A 22,500-nucleotide genomic window follows, 5' to 3' on the forward strand; every position below is an offset into this window, starting at 1 on the left:
GATGAGGTGTGTTTCAGAGACGAATGCCGCTTCCCTTTGATATATTCTGGTCCTTTCGCTGCTAATCAGCTGCTGTTGCTGGAGGTGCTGAATTTGATTGTTGCAAATTGTAAAGCTGCTACTGTGCCTAAGAAGACGCTGACTGATTTACATCACCTAAACCAGGGTTGATAAGAGTGATGTCTTTCATTTTATGACGACATATATTCGCTTTTCGACAAACAAAAAAGCGGTATTTTCGTGGGACTGGACAGAAATTGTTAGATCTCTGAAAAGTAGTTTTTTTTTGCATGGGTGGCTTAGTCCTAAGCTGGAAGGGCAGGGTTATTAGTACTCAACCCCAGACTCTATACCTGGAATGTTAACAGGCCCGTGGCTTCCATACGGACCTGTTTATCCACGCACCTGGACATGCTGACCTTGTTTGCATAAGCAAGCCTTGGTAGTAGGTGAAAAAATATGCCCATGGTTTATGAATGAGGCATTCCAGTAAGAAAGTTAGAATGCTGTGAAGTATTTTCGTGTATGAGAAGTTCATAAAATCATAACACGCAGAAATACAGTATTTTGCACGTCCAAATTCCAGGAAAAATAAAACGACTAAGAAAGCACTAAAAGAACGTCGAGCATTGCGAGTGCTAAAACATTTACCGGACGTTCAAGGTGGAGTCTGGCAAGCGTCACTATCAAACTATTATGAAAGCGGGCTTTCACGAGTAGAGCAGGCATTTCCCTTGGCTGCCCGTTCTAATTGGTATCGTCTGCATCACGAATCTCCGCTATTCTTGTCCATTAACCAAAGTCCTGGGGTCACTTTAACACCGGTCAAGAGAAACGAGTTGACGAAAGGTAGATGAGGATGTGAGGCTTCCGGTAAGTGTTATGCGATACTCGAGTGAATGCACGTGCGAGAAAGAGAAAGAGGGAAAGGACCTCGCGGCTCGATGGTTAGCAGAGAAAGCCGTTTGTCCCACATCCTGTCATTATTTTACAGTACTCATTATGACCGCCACGTTATGAATAACTGCCTTCGTAGCTTTTTTTTCTCTCGTTTTGAAGGCGTTGAAACAATTCCGAGGAGTGGCATGCATTTGCGTCGCTTTTGAAAATATTACACCACTGTCAGAAAATGTTAAGGTTGTTATTTGGAAAACAGTGCAGTCTTTATTGATTTTATTATTTTACAAAATATATATATGTATATATTTTACTACCGCCGTCATCGCAGAAACAGTCAGCGAATTTGAATTTAGTAAACGCCGAGATTCACAATGCTGGCAACTCGAGAAGTAATGTCATAGCCATTTAGAACTAAGCCCACAACACGTGTTCGTGAGCCTGCAATGTTTACACAGCTTTTATTTTCACATTATTTTAGTATGTTTCCTTTCACCTGATAAAAAGTAGAAGTAAATAATAACGTAACGAATTCTTGTACAGTTGAATATACAGCGAAGACGGCAGTTCAGTTAGGCCCCCAGTGGAGAAACTTCAAATAAAAACAAAAAACAATAATATTGCAACAAGTGGCATTGTTTCCCCGTGTGCGTTTATTGCGTGTTCATGTGGAAAGAACAAACAGACGCGCTATAAAAATAATTTTACTGAGCTCTCTCATAGAGCTTACAGATAAAAGCGGTTACTACTAAGCGATAAATAATTCGGTAGAAAGCTTTCCATTCATTTTAAAAAGAGACCGTTACACAGTGAGAACACATGATACATTATCCACGCATAGTTTAGATCTCGTACGACCCTGAGTGTTGCTGCTAGTGATGCCTGCTCGATTAGTCAACATATTTTGTACTTTACAGCACACAGATGTAAATAAGAATAACTGTATAAATGCGGTGCTTATGCACGTATGCTAATATATCCACCGCATGATATTAATAATGACATAATTAACTAGACTTTCAGGTTGTTTAAGAGTTCAAACGGCAGAAGGGGCTCTGACCTTCTCCGCGTCCCGATAGCCCCAGGGCGAGACTTTAAAACGTGTATTTATGCATAACAGTTCCTGGCACATCTCTCTTGGGTATTTAGGTAAAAATGCTACAAGTCTCACGGCAGTTGTACTCGCAAACAAATAAACACGATGTGTACTCCAGGTCACACGCGACGGTTGTTTTGGAGGGAAGACCCGTGTAAATATAGTCCCATAAGCTCTCACGCAGACCTGAGGGGGAAAGAGGGAGATGACATCGAAGAATGCGAGGCCCTCCTAATACCCTTTTGCTCCTACCGCTCGTGCCCCTCTCGGAGCCCGACTCAGGGAGCGGTGCTTTTCGCTCTGACATTGTCTGCGCGGCCGCCATGTCACACCTTCTCTCGTTACAACACCGGGACGCTTCACTATGCCATCGCTATCGTACAAAAACCGCAGCCCAGCTAAAAGTTTGTAGGCATCGCAAGTGGGGTTTCCACTCGGCATTTTATGCACTACTATTAAAGTTGTTGAAGAGGAGTGATTGGTAAATAATGTGGCAAAGCGTCACCTAGTAGGAAATCAAGAAATTCACGACCACAAATAGACTTCTTTCTCATGAGTGCCAAGAAAAGGGTGACAGACTTCCAACTGTGGGGGTTCGTCGCTTATGTACACGCTATTGTTTTTGTCATTATTGTTGTTTTGATGTTAGTTATTATTATAGTTTCTTCCAGTTATTATCACCCTTTTTGTTTATTAGCATCATTTCTTCTTATTGGCATCGTATCGTCATATAAATAGCATAATATCTTATTATTGTTAGCATCATTTCTTCTTATTGGTATTATCACAAATGTTATTATCATGTTCTTATTATTGTTGTTATTGTTATTATTATTATTATTGTTATTATTATTTTTTATTATCACTGATGTCTTTACTATTGTCATTGTTTATGTTATTGTTATTGTTATTATTATCATCATCATTATTATTATTATTATTATTATTATTATTATTACTATTATTATTACTATTATTATTATTATTATTATTATTATTATTATTATTATTATTATTATTATTACAATTAATTGTATTGTCACGCAGCTATTACAAATCTTGGTAACACTGCGATTATGAACATTTTGCTGTTATAATAATATTACCTCTATATATAAACAAGACAACATCAGACAGACCGTCCAAATATAACCGAAAGTTACTGTTTGCATGTAATGTGTACGAGTGGCTCATGTTACGAAGTCTAAGCGGGTAAATATTTACTCAAATAAGTACACATCCATCTTCATAATTATAGTTATGGGAGGTTCGATTACCTGTCTCTTGTGTAAAAGTTAATTTCAGTGATATCTTGCAAATACATCGCAATTTTTTACTGATTTGTGTGATCAGTTGGAAAGGGTTTTGATAATGATAAATAAAATCACCATCAGATATCCCAGTGCCTTCATATCGTATACCAAATTCTCAAGAATAACAAATAAATAGTTTCCTGAAACTATAAGTAATGTAACATTATACACATATTTGCGTTCCTATATGTAGTCGATTTTTTTTCCACATTTAACGATTTTTTATATTAGAATTTTCCAGTAGTCTAGGCAAGTTCAGGGTTACGTATTTGAGATTACCGTACCAAATACGCGTATATTTACTATGTATCCTGGAGTTTGCATTACAAGAGTCAGTCAGTTTCTTCAATACATGCTAATCGGCTTTATTTGTATGACTGTTTATACCTCATAACAATACATGAAACATATGTCAAGGTAGCACCGAGTGACGAAATGACAGATCACAAACATGAATCACAGTATTTGCATGTATTTTAATTTCGCGGTCTCCGAGACGGTCTGTTTCGATGAAAATACGCCAGCCGACATGAAACCGTTACTGCGAGGATACATAATAATACACTTCTGGCTCTAATGATTACTTTTATTACTTGATTATAGGCCTAGATGAGGGTTCGTAAGCCTAATGTCCGGTGAAACCAAGTCGGCCAGTTCGACGATGATCAGGGGACAAAATCTTGGTGGGAGGTTTGTTTTAATTGACGTAGTCCTTGAAAATACCAGTTGGCAGTGATCACAAGTTTTTCCGTGTTTAGGGGTTCATTCCCCAGACGGGCATGCTGCCGGCAGGTGTCATGCTACTGTATGGCTGGGCATTGACGTTTCTTGTTTTTGTCATATCAGCTTACAAAAATATTAAATCTATATATATTATTTATCATTATTTCCCTAAGTAATTAGGATTTATTGTCAATTACAAGGACTTTGGAGAGAAATGGCTTCTAATGAAAACTGACACCTTCATGTCTGATAATCATATCTTATATATACTGACAGAATGAAAGTTATGTGATACAGTATATCAGTCTTAAGTAAATGATATTTTAATTCTTTTCATTTTGTCACAGCCAAGTCATTGGTGTGTGTGTGTGTGTGTATATATATATATGTATATATATATATGTATATATATATGTATATATATATATATATATATTGATATATATTGATATATATATATTGATATATATTGATATATATTGATATTATGCTTCACTGTGAAGGTTTTAAAAAGATTGAAAATCTTGATGAAATTTATTCTCAATATAAAACAGTACTGTATTCATTGAGTTAGTTAGTAATGATCTGAAAAATTATGTACAGAATGAAAATAAGTTTTACAGCATATTAACTAAATATTTAAACCTGTATCAACATACCCAAGAATTAGGCAGAAATGTATGATTATGGAATTATGGATTCAGTATGAAGGTTATAGGATGATATCAAAAATTGGGTGAGGAGGTGAGGAATCAATATCCTTGATTGCAGCTTTCATTAAGCATTAGTTTAATTAGTGTTTTTGGAAGGTTTCCTGATTAGTAATGATGATATGAACCCAGTTACATTTACAGCTGTTTTTTGTTATACTTATTCCAGTTTTCTTTTCTTGCAGGAAAAATGGCAAAATTCAAAGTTAATGAGAATGTGATGGCACGCTGGCCTGGCTCAAACTTGTGGTTTGAAGCAAGTGTCGTTGACTTCAATGATATTGAATACCAAGTGATGTTCAAAGATGATGCCAAGTCTGAATATGTTCTAAAATACAGGGATGTTAAGGTAAGTGATTGAGTTCTGCTTTTTTAGTTGTATGTTTTTGGAAGCGACAATAAGTACAGAGAAAGTAACAAGTGGAGTATTTGATAGAGACAACATTTGTAAATTTGGTAGTAGGACCATATGAATTGGTATTGTAGCTTTTGTTCTCTGGAAAGGTCAATAAGCCAGCCCCATGGATATTCTGCAAGAGCTTGGATTACTTCCATATTTGATAATGAATTGCAAGAATATACATGATGGAGATTTTTTTTCTTTATTGGATTGTGAAGTAGAGGACAAAACATCATGGGACTTGCCTACACAATTATAGCTTAGCAGACTTTGGGACGAGATTTTGGCCTTGTTTCTAGTAGTAGATGCAGTAGTAAAAAAAAAAAAAAAAAGTAATTATCATGGTTTTGGCAAAGGCAAAGTAGCACTTCTATTCTGACATTTTAGATCACTAGGGAGATCTACAAGCTGTATTTCCAGAATATACATGGTTAGAGTGTGTTAGCCTCTGGTTAAGTGCTAATAAGCATGAAAACATAAACCAATAGTGCACATGCAGTGTCTGCCACCCCAGACCATTTCTGATACCTAATTTTATTGTTTGATATATTCTTTATTGTGATTACCTCAAAATTTTGCTAGTTGCACATTGTTGGTATTATTTACATTTCCCAAGTGTTTCCCCAAGATGTAATAAGCTGTATATATAATTTTACATGTCACTTTCACATTTCATTATCTGTTGTAACTTGAGCTACAGTGATTTCACTTAATTCCAGTCTGTTGAACAATTCCAAAGAAGTCGCTCCAAAAGCCGTGGAAGATCTAGCAGCCGCGGCAGATCTACCGGAAGACGAAAGAGCCCAGGGAGAAAGAGTCCAGGCCGAAAGAGTCCCGGGCGACCCACGCAAACTAGAGAATCCGTCATAGAAACAAAGCCTGTGAAAATTGTAGAGCCTGAGCCAGTCCCAGTAGTCATCAAGCCAAGAACGCCTTCCCCAAAGCCTGTTGTCCGTCTTGCTATGGCCGACAAGTTTGCTCCACGAACCTCAACTCCCACAAGACAGTCTGCACGGATTGCTTTGATGGCCGAAAAGGTAAGAGGTTATGTTGATGAAGAAAAGAATTGAATAGGATTGTATATTTGTTTGTTTCAAAATAAAGATGAAAATGTTTTCATTTCTCTGAGGTCAGATTATTTCTAATTGAAACCTATGTGGTGACTACTGTTTCTCCTTTTGAAAATATTAGTAGTTTCTGCATCTGATTGTAACTAAAAATCTATATTCACATATGTATTAAAAAATCTAATTGACTGTTTTTCTCACAAAGCATGATGAGGTTGATGGACAAGTCAATAACATCAAGCCAGAAGTCAAGACAGTAACAGAAAATAAAGTTGCTACCCAAACTCTTGGTAGCCGACTATGTGGACTGACATCCTGTGTTGGAGGCTGCTTGAAGTCAGCTGCATGTGCCATTATTCCTTCTCTAGCCACTGTGAAGGCACTGATTGCCTCTTTGCTGATTGTGGGCCTGCCCTTCTTCTGTAATGAGTTGTGTACCAAGGTTAGTTTAGAATTATAGAGATGCCTTGTGTTAGTAACTATATAATAGACTATTGAATTTTAGGTAACTCAACATTTAAGTTGAAATATTTAACTAAAACATGAATAACATTGTATTCTGCATCCAGTAGCTTTATGAGGTTATTATTTTACAGAGAAAGTGCACAATCCTTGAATTCCCAAATATGCCTCGTAAACTTGAGGTTTATTATGATTTGAGGGCAGTTGGCATTGTGGCTGCATTTTCCTTAATGCAACTTCTGCTCTGCCTGATCCCCATTGGACGGAAGGTGAGCCTCCCAAATGGGGCACAAATCCGCTGCAATGGTAAGTCTCAACGCTAGTCTCTCTTTCTCTCTGTCTCTCTCTCTCTCTCTCTCTCTCTCTCTCTCTCTCTCTCTCTCTCTCCTCTCTCTCTCTCTCTCTCTCTCTCTCTCTCTCTCTCTCCTCTCTTTCTCTCTCTCTCTCTCTCTCTCTCTCTCTCTCTCTCTCTCTCTCTCTCTCCCCCTCCCCCTCTCTCTCTCTCTCTCTCTTCCTCTATTTTTTCTACTGTTCTATGCAACTTTTGAATTTAATTTTTTAATTATTATTATTTTTTTTATAATTTAATTTCATTTTTTAAATTACTTATTTATTTATTTCATTTTTTTTTTTTTTGGGGGGGGGGGCAATGGTGTTCATTGTAATATATTTTCAAACTTCAACTTAATGTATGAAAATGATAATAATAATTTTTTTTCACATATTTATTTCTTATTTCTTTAAATTATTGTTTTTCAGGCTACATTTCCTTAGTTGTGACTCTGTCGCTGATACCCCTGTTAATGTACCTGGACTATGATGTATTGATCGTCTACACGCTCTTCCGTCAAATAATGGCCACCACCATTGCTCTAGCAGTCCTCCTCGCTGTAGCTCTATACATCCGAGCAAGATACATTCCTGATGATGCCAAGAACCCGGTTGGTAACACGGGCATATTCCTAGCTGATTTGTTCAACGGACGCGAGACCTGTCCTGCCATTCGATCACTCGACTTGAAATTCTTTGTTCTTAGGATTATGGCAACTATGTGGGTAAGTTATAATGCATTTCAATTTGTGTTTGTAAGTGCAGGTGGTATTTGATTAAGGATAAAATGTTTATAGATATTTGAGATAATTATTGTATGTTTCTCAGTTTGCTGCTGCTGATTATTATTATTATTGTTATTTTTTATTTTTATTTATTTATTTATTTATTTATTTATTTTTTTTTTTTGCTTAGACAGTTGTTTGCCCATTCTAGCTTGCAACTGTAACTGTATAAATACTTATGAATGGTTATCTTTCCAGCTAATGATGAATGTGATAGTAGTGGTAAAGGATCTGCAGATTCACCTTGGCCAGTATAGTCCAACACTCCTGGTTGCTTGCACTTTGCAGGTAAGTCTTGCTGCTAATTTTTTTTTTCCTTTTTATTTATCTATTTAGTTAATATATAAATTAACTGATGTATTCAATTTTGGAAAGGTAGTTTCAAAGTAATATTTTCCTGTGTACATCAGTACATTCATTCAGTAAGACATATACCAGGGATTTTTAACATGCAAATTGCCTTTGCTCCTATTTCAGATCTTCTATGCTGTTGACTTTGTATGGTTCGAAGAATCTATCCTGACCACTTACGAATACACGAAAAATGGATTTGGTCTATTCTTTAGTGTTGGCTCCTTACAAACTCCATTTTTCCTGACAATCTTGACAAGACTTGTACTTAACCACAGGTGAGATTATTATTATTATTATTATTATGATGATGATTATTATTATTATTATTTGTTAATTTTTTTTTTTTTTTTTTTTTTTTTTTTTTTTTTTTTTTTCTGAAGTCTTATGAATATATGAAAAAGTGGTAGCTTTAGACAGAAAGTGTATGCTGCTTTTTTAATTTTTTTCTTTTTTGATACAGATTATGTGTTACAGACCTCTTGTTAGGAAGTTACAAATAACCTTCTCTTTGACAGAACTGAACTTGAATGGTATATTCTCTCTCTGGTTGTTGCTCTCAATCTCTTCGGTTATACGATTTGTCGTGGATCCAACTCGCAGAAGCACGCTTTCCGGACCAATCCCTCTGATCCGGCCTTAGCTCGTCAGTATAGCTGTTATATTGGATGATAATTTTCCCACCTATTATAGGTGTTTGCATAATGAGATAAGAGGAAAATATGTGATGTTTATAGTGGGGTTGGTGGTACCTAGCCCTCAAAATTACATTGAAATTTCAGATTTGGAAAGCCTGCCAACATCTGCTGGAACAAGATTGTTAGTCTCTGGCTGGTGGGGTGTCATGAGGCATCCAAATTACATTGGGGAGATCTTGGTAATGACCTCCTGGACTCTTTTGTGTGGTGAGTATTCATCCTTAATCTTGAATTTTCTTTGTTGTAATGGCAAAATGGATAGCTTTTTTACTGCTATTCAGTTCATGTGTAAAAGCAAAGGATGGAAGGAAAAAACATGGAATAACTTAATATATTTCATTTGCTTATAAGTAATCATTTGGTTCTTCTGTACAGGATTCAACTTTGCTTTACCATGGGTCTTGCTTGGACTTGATGTTCTGTTCCTAGTTGCAAGAACTTATGAAGTGGAAGAAGCTTGTAGGAAGAAATATGGACTGGCATGGAACAACTACACTGATCGTGTAAAATACCGCCTTATTCCCAGGGTATTTTAGATAGATCTTTGGCCCATAAAACCTTTTTATATTTTATGAAAACTAGGGACTGTATTTGGTCTAAGCAAATAAGTTGACTCAAAAGAAAAATGGTTAGAGATTGAAATTAGAATTGTCTCTTAAAGAGGTCACAGTTCTATGATAATGAATTGGATAATTTTAAGGTTTTTAATTTTATTTATTATTTCACATTACATTTCCCAGTTGATTTGCATATCAATGATTGCCAAGTTTTGATGGAAGTTTAAAAGACTCTATTTTTGGTACAAAGTAATCTATGAAACCTCTATCTGTGTAACAACCTTTATATGTTGTGTTATTAATAGTAAGGTTACTTACTATGAATATAACAGTGGCAGAAAGGTTTAGATGAATCTTTCAGGTATATCAATGATATTGGTATTTTTGAGATAGTTTTTGAGCGATATACGTGATATCTTGTAAGACTATATATTGATGAATATCCTTACAGATGAAGATGCGTGTATAATCCAATATATGCACTAATTCTTTATTTTCTTGCTCATTTTTCTTACCTTGTTGATGTACAGGGTGTAAACCATGACTACACAAAAGGGTAATCTTTTAGCATTACTCTTTTTATAGATTTCTTGCCTAGTGACTCAGAAACTATGTTAACATCTTCATTAGTGGTAGAAAAGGCACCACTGCTGTATATGGATATATATATATATATATATATATATATATATATATATATATATATATATATATATATATATATATATATATATGTATATGTATATATATAGATATATATGTATATATATTATATATAGATATATATGTATGTATATCATATTTATTTTTAGATCATTGGCAAGTGTTTATTATTATATTTTTTATTTATTTTCATAAGTCTGTAGATGTTCAGTTGGTAGGATGTAAGATTGAAAGAAAGCAATAAATGCTGTTTTTTATAGAGAGTCATTGATAGGAAAGATGATTTTATTAGATTTGAGATTTTGATGCTGCAGCATGAAAGAAAAGAATTTATAAGAGTTGGTCATACTGGTCATAAGAAGGGACAATTTGCAGTAAAACTTTTATGTTACATGTCACTGCACTGGACTAATGATCTGACAATCAGAACTTGGAAACTATACCATCCATGCTTTGAGTAGTAGGTACAAATCTTTATGAGAAGCTGATACAAACTGAGAAAAAACTCCTTTATTTAGTGGTGATCATCAAAGAATTAATATAAATTTAAAAAATTATTTATTCAGTGATACACAGTAATGTGCAATTGTTAGTTTTACTCTGTCTTTACTAGATATATATTTGAAGAAGAGAGTAAAATGTATTTTTAGTGTTGGTGGATTAAAATGAGATTGTATAAAGAATGAGGGATTTTGTCTCCATTTAAGAGGGCTTTTAAAAGTGCTGGTCTAGAAAAGATAAGAAATGGATTTTATTTTTTTATTATTATTATTATTATTATTATTATTTATTTTTTTTATTATTATTTTTTTTCCATATATATTATTTCATTATAATTATTTTTATTATTTTTGCATAGATTTTTGTTATAGCTTCATTTACATGCACAAGAAGCTTAAATAGCAATTAAAAGTAGTATCTTAAGTTACAGTATTTATTACATTTTGTGTCATTTTTCAAAACTGAAAAGGCAAGTGTAAATATTTGATATTCTTGATCGGATAGTTATTTCATTATCATTATCTTTTTTAAGACTCATTCTAAATCAGTATAGAGATTCTGCAATGCTGTTAGCCTAAGTACAAACTGTACATAGTGTATTTTTAAGAGATATATAATTTTTTTTTTTTTTTTCCCTTTCAAATGAAATAAACACAGAAAAATGAATAGAAAGATATGGCCTATTGCAGTTATATATGATAGATTGTAAATGTAGTATTCTGGTACTATTCTAGTATTTAGCTGCAGTTTGATAGTCTGTCTCATGATGTGTCAATAAGGTTTCCAAGTGATCTCAAAGATAGAGGTAAGCCTGGGACACATGTCAATTTTGGCTTGACATGAAATCTCACTATACCCTTTTTTTTTTTTTTTTTTTTTTTTTTTTCTTTTTTTTTTAATCTTGCCATCAATGTCTTATAATGAGACGTCTCCAAAGACAAACTAAGTGGCTTTTTAGACCATAAGAAGGATGCCGTTTTTCTTCTAATGTAGCTTTTTAATTTGAGATATACACATGAATAATTTTGTAAAAGGAAGTCATGCGTGTCTTTGTCATTTTTGTGTATATACGTATGATCTTAGTGTTTAGGCTTGTGTATAGGAATTAAGTTACTTGTACAGTATACAAGTATTGCAGTGTAAGTTTTTGAAATAAATTTTGTAAATAAGTACTATGTATATTAATTATTTCCCTGTACCTGATGTAATGAATTTGTAGTGTGAGTATTTTAAGAATCTTATGAACAGCATTATTTACTGTTGCAACCTATGAATAAAAATTTCTTGAACTTAATCATAACTTCAAAATTCTTCTCAATTTTTCTTGTACATTAAGTAAAGCTGATACTTTTAAGGACAGTACTGAAAATCTGTTCCAATCTCAATTCCGGTTTGTGTAAATACAGTAACAGACATTTGGTATCAGCTTGTGTAAGTATGCAAGGATGTTGGTTATATTAATAGATAACAGGAGCATGGTATGAATACTAGCAGATAATAGATTTCAGTGCAACCATGTTATGTTACACATATATAACTATCTTGAGAATAGCCATAAGATTTGCTGCTTATGTAATGAACATTTATTGACATAAAAATAAGCTGTATAGCAGTGTTTCCCAACCATAAGGTTAGTAGGAGGTCATCTTTGGAGAAAATATTGTAGGCTAAGTGACCAGATGTCTGTCAGTGTACATTAAAATCTTAAAATGAAGCCAAGTCTTCAGGGAATATTGTATTACAATTAGGTAAATGGTTTGTACAGATTGCTTGCTTGTTTGCTTTTTTTTTTTAGTTTTAGCTTGAAAATTATGTTGGTAGGTTGCAGAGATGCTGGAGGATTAAGAAGGATTGCAAGGATAAAATATTAGGGAACCACTTCTCTAGAGAAATGTAGGTGTATATATTATTTTACAAGGAAATTGCTTATATGCTTATATGTACTATGTGATACAATTATCAATATTCTTGGAAAGTCTATGATGTGCATGATATGCCATATTGCATTCAAGTTCATCTACACATTTTATTTATTTATTGACAATTTTCTGCCACATCAACATCTAGGGTCATTAGTGGTGTATTCAAAATACGGTGATATGGCAAAGCCCCCAAGTATATCACTATGATGAAGTATTGTGGCAAAAAGGGTAAAAATGAGTTAACAATTAGGATAAGTGGACAGAAAAAGGGGATGGAGAAGAGAAGGGAAAGGAAAGGGGGAGAAGAAATAGGCCTCAGTCTCGTGACTCCTCAGCCCTCCCATGACAACAACAAACAAGGGATTGGGAGGGTTGATAAACACGACATAAAATGAAATCAGAGACAGTAGATTAAAAGTATTTTGTTTCTTGTTTTGTTTAAGCATTCTACTTATTACAAAAAGAGAAACTTTGCCAGTAGATTATAGCATTGGGATTTATGTAAGTTATTGTTCAAAACTCATTATCACTAATTTACAAGCAAGAAAGGATATTCCTATGTTTCATTTAAAAGGAAATAATATGCAGATACTATAAAAACAAGGTGCATTGTTATTGTTGTCACCAAGAGAAAAAAATAGAAAAATATGGTGGGGATTTTTTAATGTGGCTTATGGAGAATTGGGGCATTTTTCTCACTTGTAGTGGTGGAATGACTGCCTTGACTCTTTAAACAAGAAATAAACAGTATAAAAGTATACATGTATAAATGTGTGGGGGAGGAAGGGAGGGAGGGAGAGAGAGAGAGAGAAAGAGAGAGGAAGGGCAGTGACAGAGAAAATATAAAATGTTATATAGTGGTAAATATGTAAGAAACCCATACCTCTTAATTGTAGCTAATGAAGCAAGACATTAAAAGCAATAAGGCTGATAAGGTCACAAGTGTCCTTTTGATGTTTCACTTCCTTGCTAACAATGTAAAACAGTGAATTAGATATCTGTATTAGTATCTCTCAGCCTGTTTAGCCAGTAATATTTATATATTATCCACTTTAGATAAAACTGTTTTATAAAGCTCATCTTTGATTATGGCAAGATATTAAGTATTCATATTTCAAAAATTATGTTCTTTACAGTACCTGTAAGATTTTTTTTTTCAATAATCATGAATTTTAACTTTTAACTTTGAAGTTTTTAACTGTACCCATAAGCCAGACAAACACTGAATGAATCAAAAAGATACATTAGTGGGAAAGGAAAGTGAGTAAGAAGGAAGAGGAGAAAGAAATCTTGCATGAAATGAAAAGTAACAATTTCTTGGTCCTTTCTTTTTGTGGTTTGGTTTTATTGCATCTTTGAACACATTAATACATTTGTTAGCTACCTATCTGGGTTCACTTTAGACCTATGGGTCTGTTTTCTCCTCATCAACTTATTTTAATCTTGAATTTGTTTGGATTCTTTTCATTCTGGTACATAAAATATTATGTGCTGCTCTTACATTATTACAAGGAAAGAGAAATAACAGATGAAATAAAGGTCACCAAGCCTAAATCACATCTGGGATTATAAAAATCTGAACTCCTTGATAATGAAATGAAAATAATTCCTCAATAATGAAATGAAAATAATATTACCAGCTGCTGTAAACATTTAATTTCAATTCGTAATTACAAAAATACTCAAAATAAGTTTGAATTTTTTTTTCAGGAATCCACAACAAGAATATTCAGTGTTAAAATCTAAACTAGTAAATGGTTTCATCTAAACCTAAACTAGAATTTCATATTCTATACTGTATACTTCAGTTAATGTTGTTGATTCACTATTTCCAACAGTTATATTTTGTCACTTTCCAGGCCAATTAGAAATGCTATAAATGTGATATGGCTTTGTTAGTAAGATTCAATAATAATAGGATTACCATTTCTTTAAGTTCCTCATTTTATGTGAACCTTCATTATGAATCACATCAATGCAAAAGTTAATGAATATATGGAGAAATAAGAAACAAAGTTCTTTCAATATTTTATTACTGATTACAGTAACACCAGTGCAGCACAGCACATTTCCTCAATATATTATATTGATATATATGTATATATATATTTATAAACTCTTAAAGCCTCCACTCTAATATATACACACTTTGTCCCTAGTTTTCAAATTTGCTCACTAGTGCACAAATGAAATAAAGACTGGCATGTTCCCTCAAATCCACTGGAAACAATTACCAACAGAATCTTCTCACTCCCAAACTTGGGGGATAAGGTGTACCCGTCATTCTGGTAATTACTACCTTAAAACGTTTTTAAGCACCAAACATTGTACACCAAAATGCAAGCAGGTTCAACTGCTGGAAATATATAATTCTTGGAGGGTATAAAATGAGGTGAGAAGCCTGTAGATCACTGCCAAAGGTTCATTTGTTTTGTAATGTACAGTAATTGTTTCAAAAGACTCAAAGATGTGGTGACTGCAGACAAGAGGCACTGTTGATGATTAAATTAGTAGCAGATGGTTAAGCTTTCCGATCTGTCACGGAATATCTGCATCTCAGGATGAAGCAACGTAATTTTTTTCTTTTCTACCGCCCAATTTCAAAATAAAAGTTTCACACTAATTAAACTGTAGCAAACTGATCCATGGCTCCTACATATAAGTATCAAATATATCACTTATGTCAATTATTGACATTATTTTTTTCTTTTGAAAAGTTAACTTAGATCTGAAAAAATAATTGTTTTAATATTTCATACATATTACAGGGAATTTGTATTTATCTCAACATAAAATTTACTGGAACACCTCAAAAAGCTGAGCAAAAACAGAAGGGCTATTACACAACACTTATACAATAATGCTAGTGATACCGTGTGTGTACATATGTATGTATACAAGCACACACACACACACACACACACACACACACACACACACACACACACACACACACACACACACACACACACACACACACACACACACACACACATAGGCACATGCCTGCAAATACAAAGACATACTCAAAAATACATATAAACATCCCAACACACACAATTGAGCAACGTATTCATATGTTTGGCCTTTAGTGATTTAATAAATCATCTATTAACATAGCTTTATATACAGACATCTACTTCCTAATGTTATGTGTTCATACACACAGACCAACACACTGATCCACCCATGCAGAGGCACACCTATACATGTATACACAAGTGCATGTAATCATGCATGCAAGCATATACCAAACCAAACGGGAAAAAAAAAAAAAAAAAAAAAAAAAAAAAAAAAAAAAAAAAAAAAAAAAAATCTTACACTGTATATACATAGGACAGGTCTCTGTGAGCATCAAATCAGGGACCTGAGAATTTCTTCACTTACAAACCTAATTTATAACCAAAAGGTGTAACCTCCGACATTAACATTTCAAGAGTGGCATCCAATCCTACATACATATTCTCTTACAAACCTGGATATACTCTGTGTAGCTGGCCGGGGACAGTATGACTTTGTACTTTGCTGCTCCCATGGGGAGTCTGTGCTCACCACTAACAAAATAAATTCACTTATTAGCTACCAACTGTGTCATCCTATGATGTGGGTTTACTACATTCCAGCTCTTTTCAGATTGAGAAATTTTCAAGTCTGCCAGGTGTGAAACCATTTACTTCTGAAACAAGACAGTCAAAACATTTGGGTTCTTCAATCTTGAACTTAAATCTCTGCTCTATGGGAAAGGTCCAATTCATACCAAAAGGTAAATTTAACACCATGTCAGAAAATCAATCGTCTGCTAATGTACATAATTACGGAAAACCTATTTAATGAAGACATCCACTATGCATCAGTGTAACCTGTATACTATTACATATTCTTACCCTAACAATTAAGTTCTTAGCTGTTAATGTGATGAAATATGACTGATATGCACCCACATCTTACCATTCTACAATCACCAAATCAAGTCATCAAGGCCCTGTCTTAATTCATACTCAGGTAATCATACCCTGCATACCAAAGGTAAACACTACCCAGGTCAAGCTGTTATCTGAAAGTTAAAACTAGTGAAAGTTAATGATCCATCACTGTTCACTTGGAAATTGTGGAAACAGATTATTACTACTCCATGTGTGAGTATTTGATTTTAAACGAAAAATTGTCATGCTTATATTTTAGTGCTGATCTAATCAACAAAATGATTCAAAGGAACCAGCACATCATTAAATCAAACTGTCACTAGTTTCTTTGCTATAAATAATTTATGATTATGTAAAATATGACTATATTAGACTACATGATCTGGTAATGCAATTACTCTCCTTATCATATCTATGAAAAAGCTTTCTATGGAAGCTGAGAATATCTGTCAGTTCCTGAGTAATTACAATTTGAACTTCCTCTTAGGTTAAGGCCAATTAGGAAACATTTTCCACTTTAATAACTATGTGTAGGACTCAGCTTTGCTAATATTATGTAAGGGAAGGCATCAAGACGAAGTTAACTTTAGAAACTTTGAATTTTTCAAGATTCAACACATCATAGAAGCTTTATTACCAATAACTGTAAATAAAGAATGGTTACCGGTACTTCTTAATTGACAATGTAAATAGAATATAAAGAAAATGTCATATTTGACGGTCAACTGTGAATTTCTAAACTCATTTCTTAAGAGCACAATACGGGGCTGAAAACTTTATTTAACTTTTAATTTTTGGTTACTTTGGAAATTTCCTGCAGTCACTTTGAAAATAAGAATACTGTAATACTCAACTTCAACACTAATTAACTCTTTAGCTAAGACATATATTCTGCCCCATTTACTTAATGTATAACTGAAGTCCAAAATGTAAAATTTTGGGGTGAAGAAATTTACATGTGTCATCAAACCAAATGCTCAGTTATTTACAGACAGCTCATATAAAGAAAAAAAATATATTTGTTTCTGCAAATTCTACAACCTGCTACTTCTTGCCAATTAAATAAATAAGTAATATGCATTTTCAGAACATGCTTCTGTACTATATGTACACACCTTCCTGTTATGATTATGAAGCTGAACAACCAAATGGCAATATATTTCACATCCTAATTGAAACTGTTCATGAAGTTTTCGAGAGAGAGAGAGAGAGAGAGAGAGAGAGAGAGAGAGAGAGAGAGAGAGAGAGAGAGAGAGAGAGAGAGAGAGAGAGAGAGCAGGAAGAGAAGAAAAAAAAAAATAATAATTTGCAAAATGTCTAGTGAACACACAGAAAAGAGACAGGAAGAAAGATGAAGAGAAATTCTACACAGATTAACGTGCTATAACTAAATACCTAGAAGCTCACATAATTCGTTTAAAATCAGAAAAACAAAGAAAGAAAAAAAAACATTCTGAGGTAATAGATCTTACGTAAGAGGTAGTGGGCCTAGTATTTAGGCTTCTAACACAAGGCCTATCTAATTTACATAAATAAAAGTAACTGATAATAATAATAATAAAAATAAAAGGTAAATGATTGTATTTGGAATGACCAAGAAGAGGTAATATTTTTAAAACTTTTTTTTGTTTTGCATCATTAGATAAGAAATAATTTTACAATATCTGACACTAGCACAATGAACTAAATCTATCTCTGTCTACATGCACTGAGGAATTTAAAATGCTTTTTAACTTAGTAAGACAACACCACCTGTGATTTAATATGCATTTCGCCTTTTTTTCACATCATTTGAGAAGCCATTTCTTATGCGCACTTTACAATCTTTTCCAATCTTGGCCACCTGTTGCTTTTCGACTGAATAATGCAGGTTCAAGACCCTTTTTTCAAAGTAATAAATAAGCAAAGGTTGAATTTTACGACTAGATATCTTTAATAGTCCATCCCGAAGTGAATAATCAAGTGTCTCCTAATTATAATATTAATCTATTTCTGTTCATGTACAAAAAAAATAGAAAAAAAAAGAAAATTAATTAGTATGTTTCACAAAAGCAGTATCTATTTCTGTAAAGGTAGGTAGCACTATAAATAAATATTTTACATCAGTATGTATCTATTGGTGTGTGCGAGTGTGTGTGCACAAATGTGTGCACACAAGTGTGTGTGTGTGCAAGTGTATGTGTGTGCGAGTGTGTACGAGTGTGTGTATGAGTGTGTGTGTGAGTGTGTGTGTGCGAGTGTGTGTGTGCGAGTGTGTGTGTACGAGTGTGTGTGTACGAGTGTGTGTGGAAGCGTGTGCGTGTGAATGTGTGTGAAAGACAGAGAGAGAGAGAGAGAGCATGTGCACATGTGCATGTGTAGAAATAAAAATATTCAATTATATGTACCAACACATGTAGATAAAAAAAAAAAAAAAAAAAAAAAAAATCAATGTCAGTATTTACATTAGACAAAGAATATTTTGATACATCATTTGCAACAGTTTGAACAGACACATCAACATCACATTAATTCACTAAATACTCTTATATAACTTTCATATCAAGTGGACAGAAGAACATATATTACTCATATATTATCAGTTTAATTAAGATAAATTCCGTACTGATGATGCCAATAAAAATAACAATGACATTATACTCATAACTTCCAACAACAACTGATCACATCATAAAGTACAAAACATTTACTTTCCTCTAATTGACCCTTTCATCATATATTTACTCATAATATTTCATACTTCCTTCAGATAACATGATATTGTCTTAAGCAATAATTAGCATCTAAATGATTAAACTGAACGTATATGATTACTCTATGTTCCTTCTGCAAGAACTGTACTGACATCTTGCTTCCTGCTCCATCTACACTGTACCACCAACACTGAATGCAACATAGAACTGAACATACAATAATTGAACAGCAATACAGGATAGGAATACGTGCACATAATGACACTAATGGATTCTCACTCCATTCGTTGTTAAAAGTTCTTCTCAAAGTTTGTATTCATTACTTTTTCTTTTCTTTTTTTTAGTAAACTGGTGTTGTACATTATCAAACACAATATGTTAAGTGTTCTAGAATTCACTGTTTTTTGTTTTTTTTACCATTCATTATTCTTAGGAATGAATGTTTGCTTTTCATCTTAACTGATAATACATCAAGGGTGCAAAGTTCTATAGCCACAAAATCATATTACCCACTGGCAACATCTTTGGAAAAAAAAGAAGAAAAAAAAAAAAGGGAAGAGTTCCATTTCTTATAATTATTATCACAAAATATTCATAAATATTCACTTGCCATAAAAATCTGTGTATGGGACTGGTATAGTTTTTGGCTTTCCAACATTGATTTGTTCAAGTTATTAGCAAGTATTAAGCAAATCCACAGACATCAGAGCTTGTATGCATGTGATATATACATTTATATACATATGTGGCTTTGTAGACAATTTCAACATGCATTGTTTAGAACATCACCCATTTTTTCATCTTTGTTCACTGTCTATTTTCACAGTTTCTTGTTTTTCAATAGAGTAAACCTCTCTTAATACAAATGGATATTCTATTCCAAATGCAAATAATGTACAAGTTATCCTCATAAGAGATGTGTCAAAAGATTGTTCTGAATGGAGTCCTTAAAAGTTTTTGTTTCACAATGCATTATACTTAAAATATTATCACTTTTTTCTCTTCTTCTTAAAATGTGGTCTTCCTGTTTATTCTTGTTTTAAGGAATATGTGCACAACTTTGTTTGAAGTTCAGTTAAAAGATGTTCTGGTATGATTTCCTTGATTGAACTTACATTTTCCAGATTTGAATTACAAACATAGTCCATCAACTGGGTTAGTACATCTATTTCTACATCTGACAGCTCTTCCGTGAAGAGTTCAGACAGTGGCGACTGGGAGCTTTCAGGTGGAGATGAACTAGAAGTATCAGAGTACGGTGAAGGAGCGGCCATTGGAGAAGGCAATGGCATGTCTGCAACAGGAAAGACTTCTGACTGCTGGACTGGCATGGGTGATGAAGTCACTACTGAAGGAGGAGTATAAGGGGCAACAGGTGCCATGAGTGGAACTTGAGGTGACAGCCTGACATCAGCTGAATGGTTTGCAGAAAGCATTAGGTTTGGTGACATGATTGAATTTTGGCAATGAAGAGGTGACGTGGGCAGCATGTCAAATGAATCTGTTGAATCCATTGGGGAGGCTGGGTATCCTAAATTAATGTCTGCTGATGGGGGTATGAACTGCTGCTGGTGCAAAACCTCAGTCTGTGGAGGATGAAGATCTTGCTGAAGCTGTTGACTAAGATTGAAGTGTGGAGTTTGATGATGAATGTCTGGAGACATTGGGTCATTCAGGTCTGAGTTAGGTAAATCTTGAGAGAACTGTGCATTACAATCCTCTTCTATTTGTTCCTGTTTGACTTCAACCTGTCTCCGTTTTGTACCACCTCTTGGCTGTTTGACATGGTGAGTTTTGGTGGTATGAGATGAATCGTCAACACCTCCACCTTCAGCTTTGATCTTTTTTACAATATGAATGACAATGGGAAGCAACTGTGGGGCTCGCAAATGCAAAGAGCTGTGCATCTGATCCATGACCTTTTGCAATATCTTTTGGTAGGTATGATCACGAGCACTACCAGTTGCCTCTAACCTTGCACGCTTGTGGGCAGCTGGAGTGTTAAGAGCAGAATTACAATCTATATCAAATTCTTCCTTTACATTTACCATCCCACTGTCTGTACTGTCTAAGGCTGCTTCTTCTGATTGGCATGTATCCATAGGTGTTGCAGAGGAAGAACCTTGAGGATTGGATTTTGGAAGTAGTGATGTGATATTTTGGTTGCTGGAAGAAAATCCCTGCTGGATCCGCATCTGACATGTGCGTTCTGATAACTCACGAATGTCAGCAAGAGATACTAAGACCTTGGGGAACATCATGTGTGACTTTTCCTTATATTTCCATGCAACATAATGGTGCAAGATACGTGTATATCTGTCCTGAAGAGCTTGAATGGTCTCTTTTGCCTCCAAACCTATTAGTTCAGAAGAGTAAAGAGTCACTAATATAAGTATCATGGCCATCGTTTCATCTGGGCATATCTGCTGAAACTTTCTGAAGAATTGCTCTACACGTGACATCAAATCTGAAGGCACTAGTTGCTTTACATTCTGTGAAGATACATTGGGTACGAAACCTGATCTCGTTATAGGTTTCCCTGGCCATTTGCCCGTACTTGAATCATATACAACAGAGCCCATGATGATACAAGCTGATGTAATGGCAGTTTTCATAAGTGTTGCTTGATCACCACTGGGGAGCTCAGTGAATTCCCTAAAGAGTGAAAAGAAATATCCTATTCTCTTGCAGAATGTCATCCAAGGAGACATGACACCTGCTGCACCATCATTCTGGCAACTGGTATCATAAGGAACATCTTGGTATGCTTTTCTATAGAGAGAAACAATTATCTGTATCTCTGTATTATCCTCCTCACTTAGGCTATATTTGTCAATGTCCTTTGTCTCATGATGCTTCTTCTGATCAGCTTTTAGCTTCTTTTCCTGACGCTGTTGCATCATCTTGCGTCGCTCGTCCTCTGACATCACCCAACCCTTCTCCATACCTATGTTGAGGCATTTGTGAAATCTGGAAAGCAATGTCAAAAATACATATATTGCCTTGATGTGTACTTGTATATATATATATATATATATATATATATATATATATATATATATATATATATATATATATATATATATATATATATATATATATAGCAAACTTATTATCTTTTGATTTATTTACACACTTATGCCAAACTTATGTTTACTGCTGGGATGGCCAACCTATGATACAGTGCAAGGTGTGTGCATTCCATTTATATGATAATAACCATTAAAAATGGGAATCTGATAAAGCAAATATCATTACTGAAAAACAATTTGTAAGAAAAAATAATATAACAGAAACATAAGCATCTCTGAGCTGGAAAGAGGGTGAAATGAGGATAAATCTAACATGGAATTATTTTTAGCTATTTGATTATACTGTACACACTTTCATTTTTCACATAAATCTGATT

The 22,500-nt window shown here is 34.1% G+C and overlaps 2 protein-coding genes across 8 annotated transcripts in view; one reads left to right on the forward strand and one right to left on the reverse strand.

The window, feature by feature from the left end:
- LOC119596603 (delta(14)-sterol reductase TM7SF2-like) overlaps nt 1–9,405 on the forward strand; it is a 14,217-nt gene extending 4,812 nt beyond the window's left edge. For 2 of the 6 annotated variants that reach the window (XM_037945927.1, XM_037945928.1), the window contains 10 exons: nt 4,925–5,088; nt 5,859–6,176; nt 6,412–6,648; nt 6,803–6,974; nt 7,428–7,723; nt 7,982–8,071; nt 8,261–8,412; nt 8,653–8,780; nt 8,917–9,039; nt 9,208–9,405. In XM_037945927.1, coding sequence (XP_037801855.1) covers nt 4,930–5,088; nt 5,859–6,176; nt 6,412–6,648; nt 6,803–6,974; nt 7,428–7,723; nt 7,982–8,071; nt 8,261–8,412; nt 8,653–8,780; nt 8,917–9,039; nt 9,208–9,368 — 1,836 coding nt within the window. In that variant the 5' untranslated portion in view covers nt 4,925–4,929 and the 3' untranslated portion in view covers nt 9,369–9,405. Of the gene's footprint in view, nt 7–734; nt 874–2,382; nt 2,402–3,976; nt 3,997–4,924; nt 5,089–5,858; nt 6,177–6,411; nt 6,649–6,802; nt 6,975–7,427; nt 7,724–7,981; nt 8,072–8,260; nt 8,413–8,652; nt 8,781–8,916; nt 9,040–9,207 lie in introns of those variants that run through there. The other 4 variants (XM_037945931.1, XM_037945929.1, XM_037945933.1 and 1 more) reach the window with 4 other exon arrangements.
- A 10,093-nt stretch (nt 9,406–19,498) lies between these two features.
- The window catches only part of LOC119596604 (retinoic acid receptor beta-like), a 56,627-nt gene continuing 53,625 nt past the window's right edge, over nt 19,499–22,500 (reverse strand). For both annotated transcript variants that reach the window (XM_037945934.1, XM_037945935.1), the window contains exon 5: nt 19,499–22,061. In XM_037945934.1, the coding sequence (XP_037801862.1) occupies nt 20,120–22,061 (1,942 nt within the window). In that variant the 3' untranslated portion in view covers nt 19,499–20,119. The remainder of the gene's footprint in view (nt 22,062–22,500) is intronic.

Source organism: Penaeus monodon, chromosome 38, assembly GCF_015228065.2.
Source record: "Penaeus monodon isolate SGIC_2016 chromosome 38, NSTDA_Pmon_1, whole genome shotgun sequence".
NCBI lineage: Eukaryota > Metazoa > Arthropoda > Malacostraca > Decapoda > Penaeidae > Penaeus > Penaeus monodon.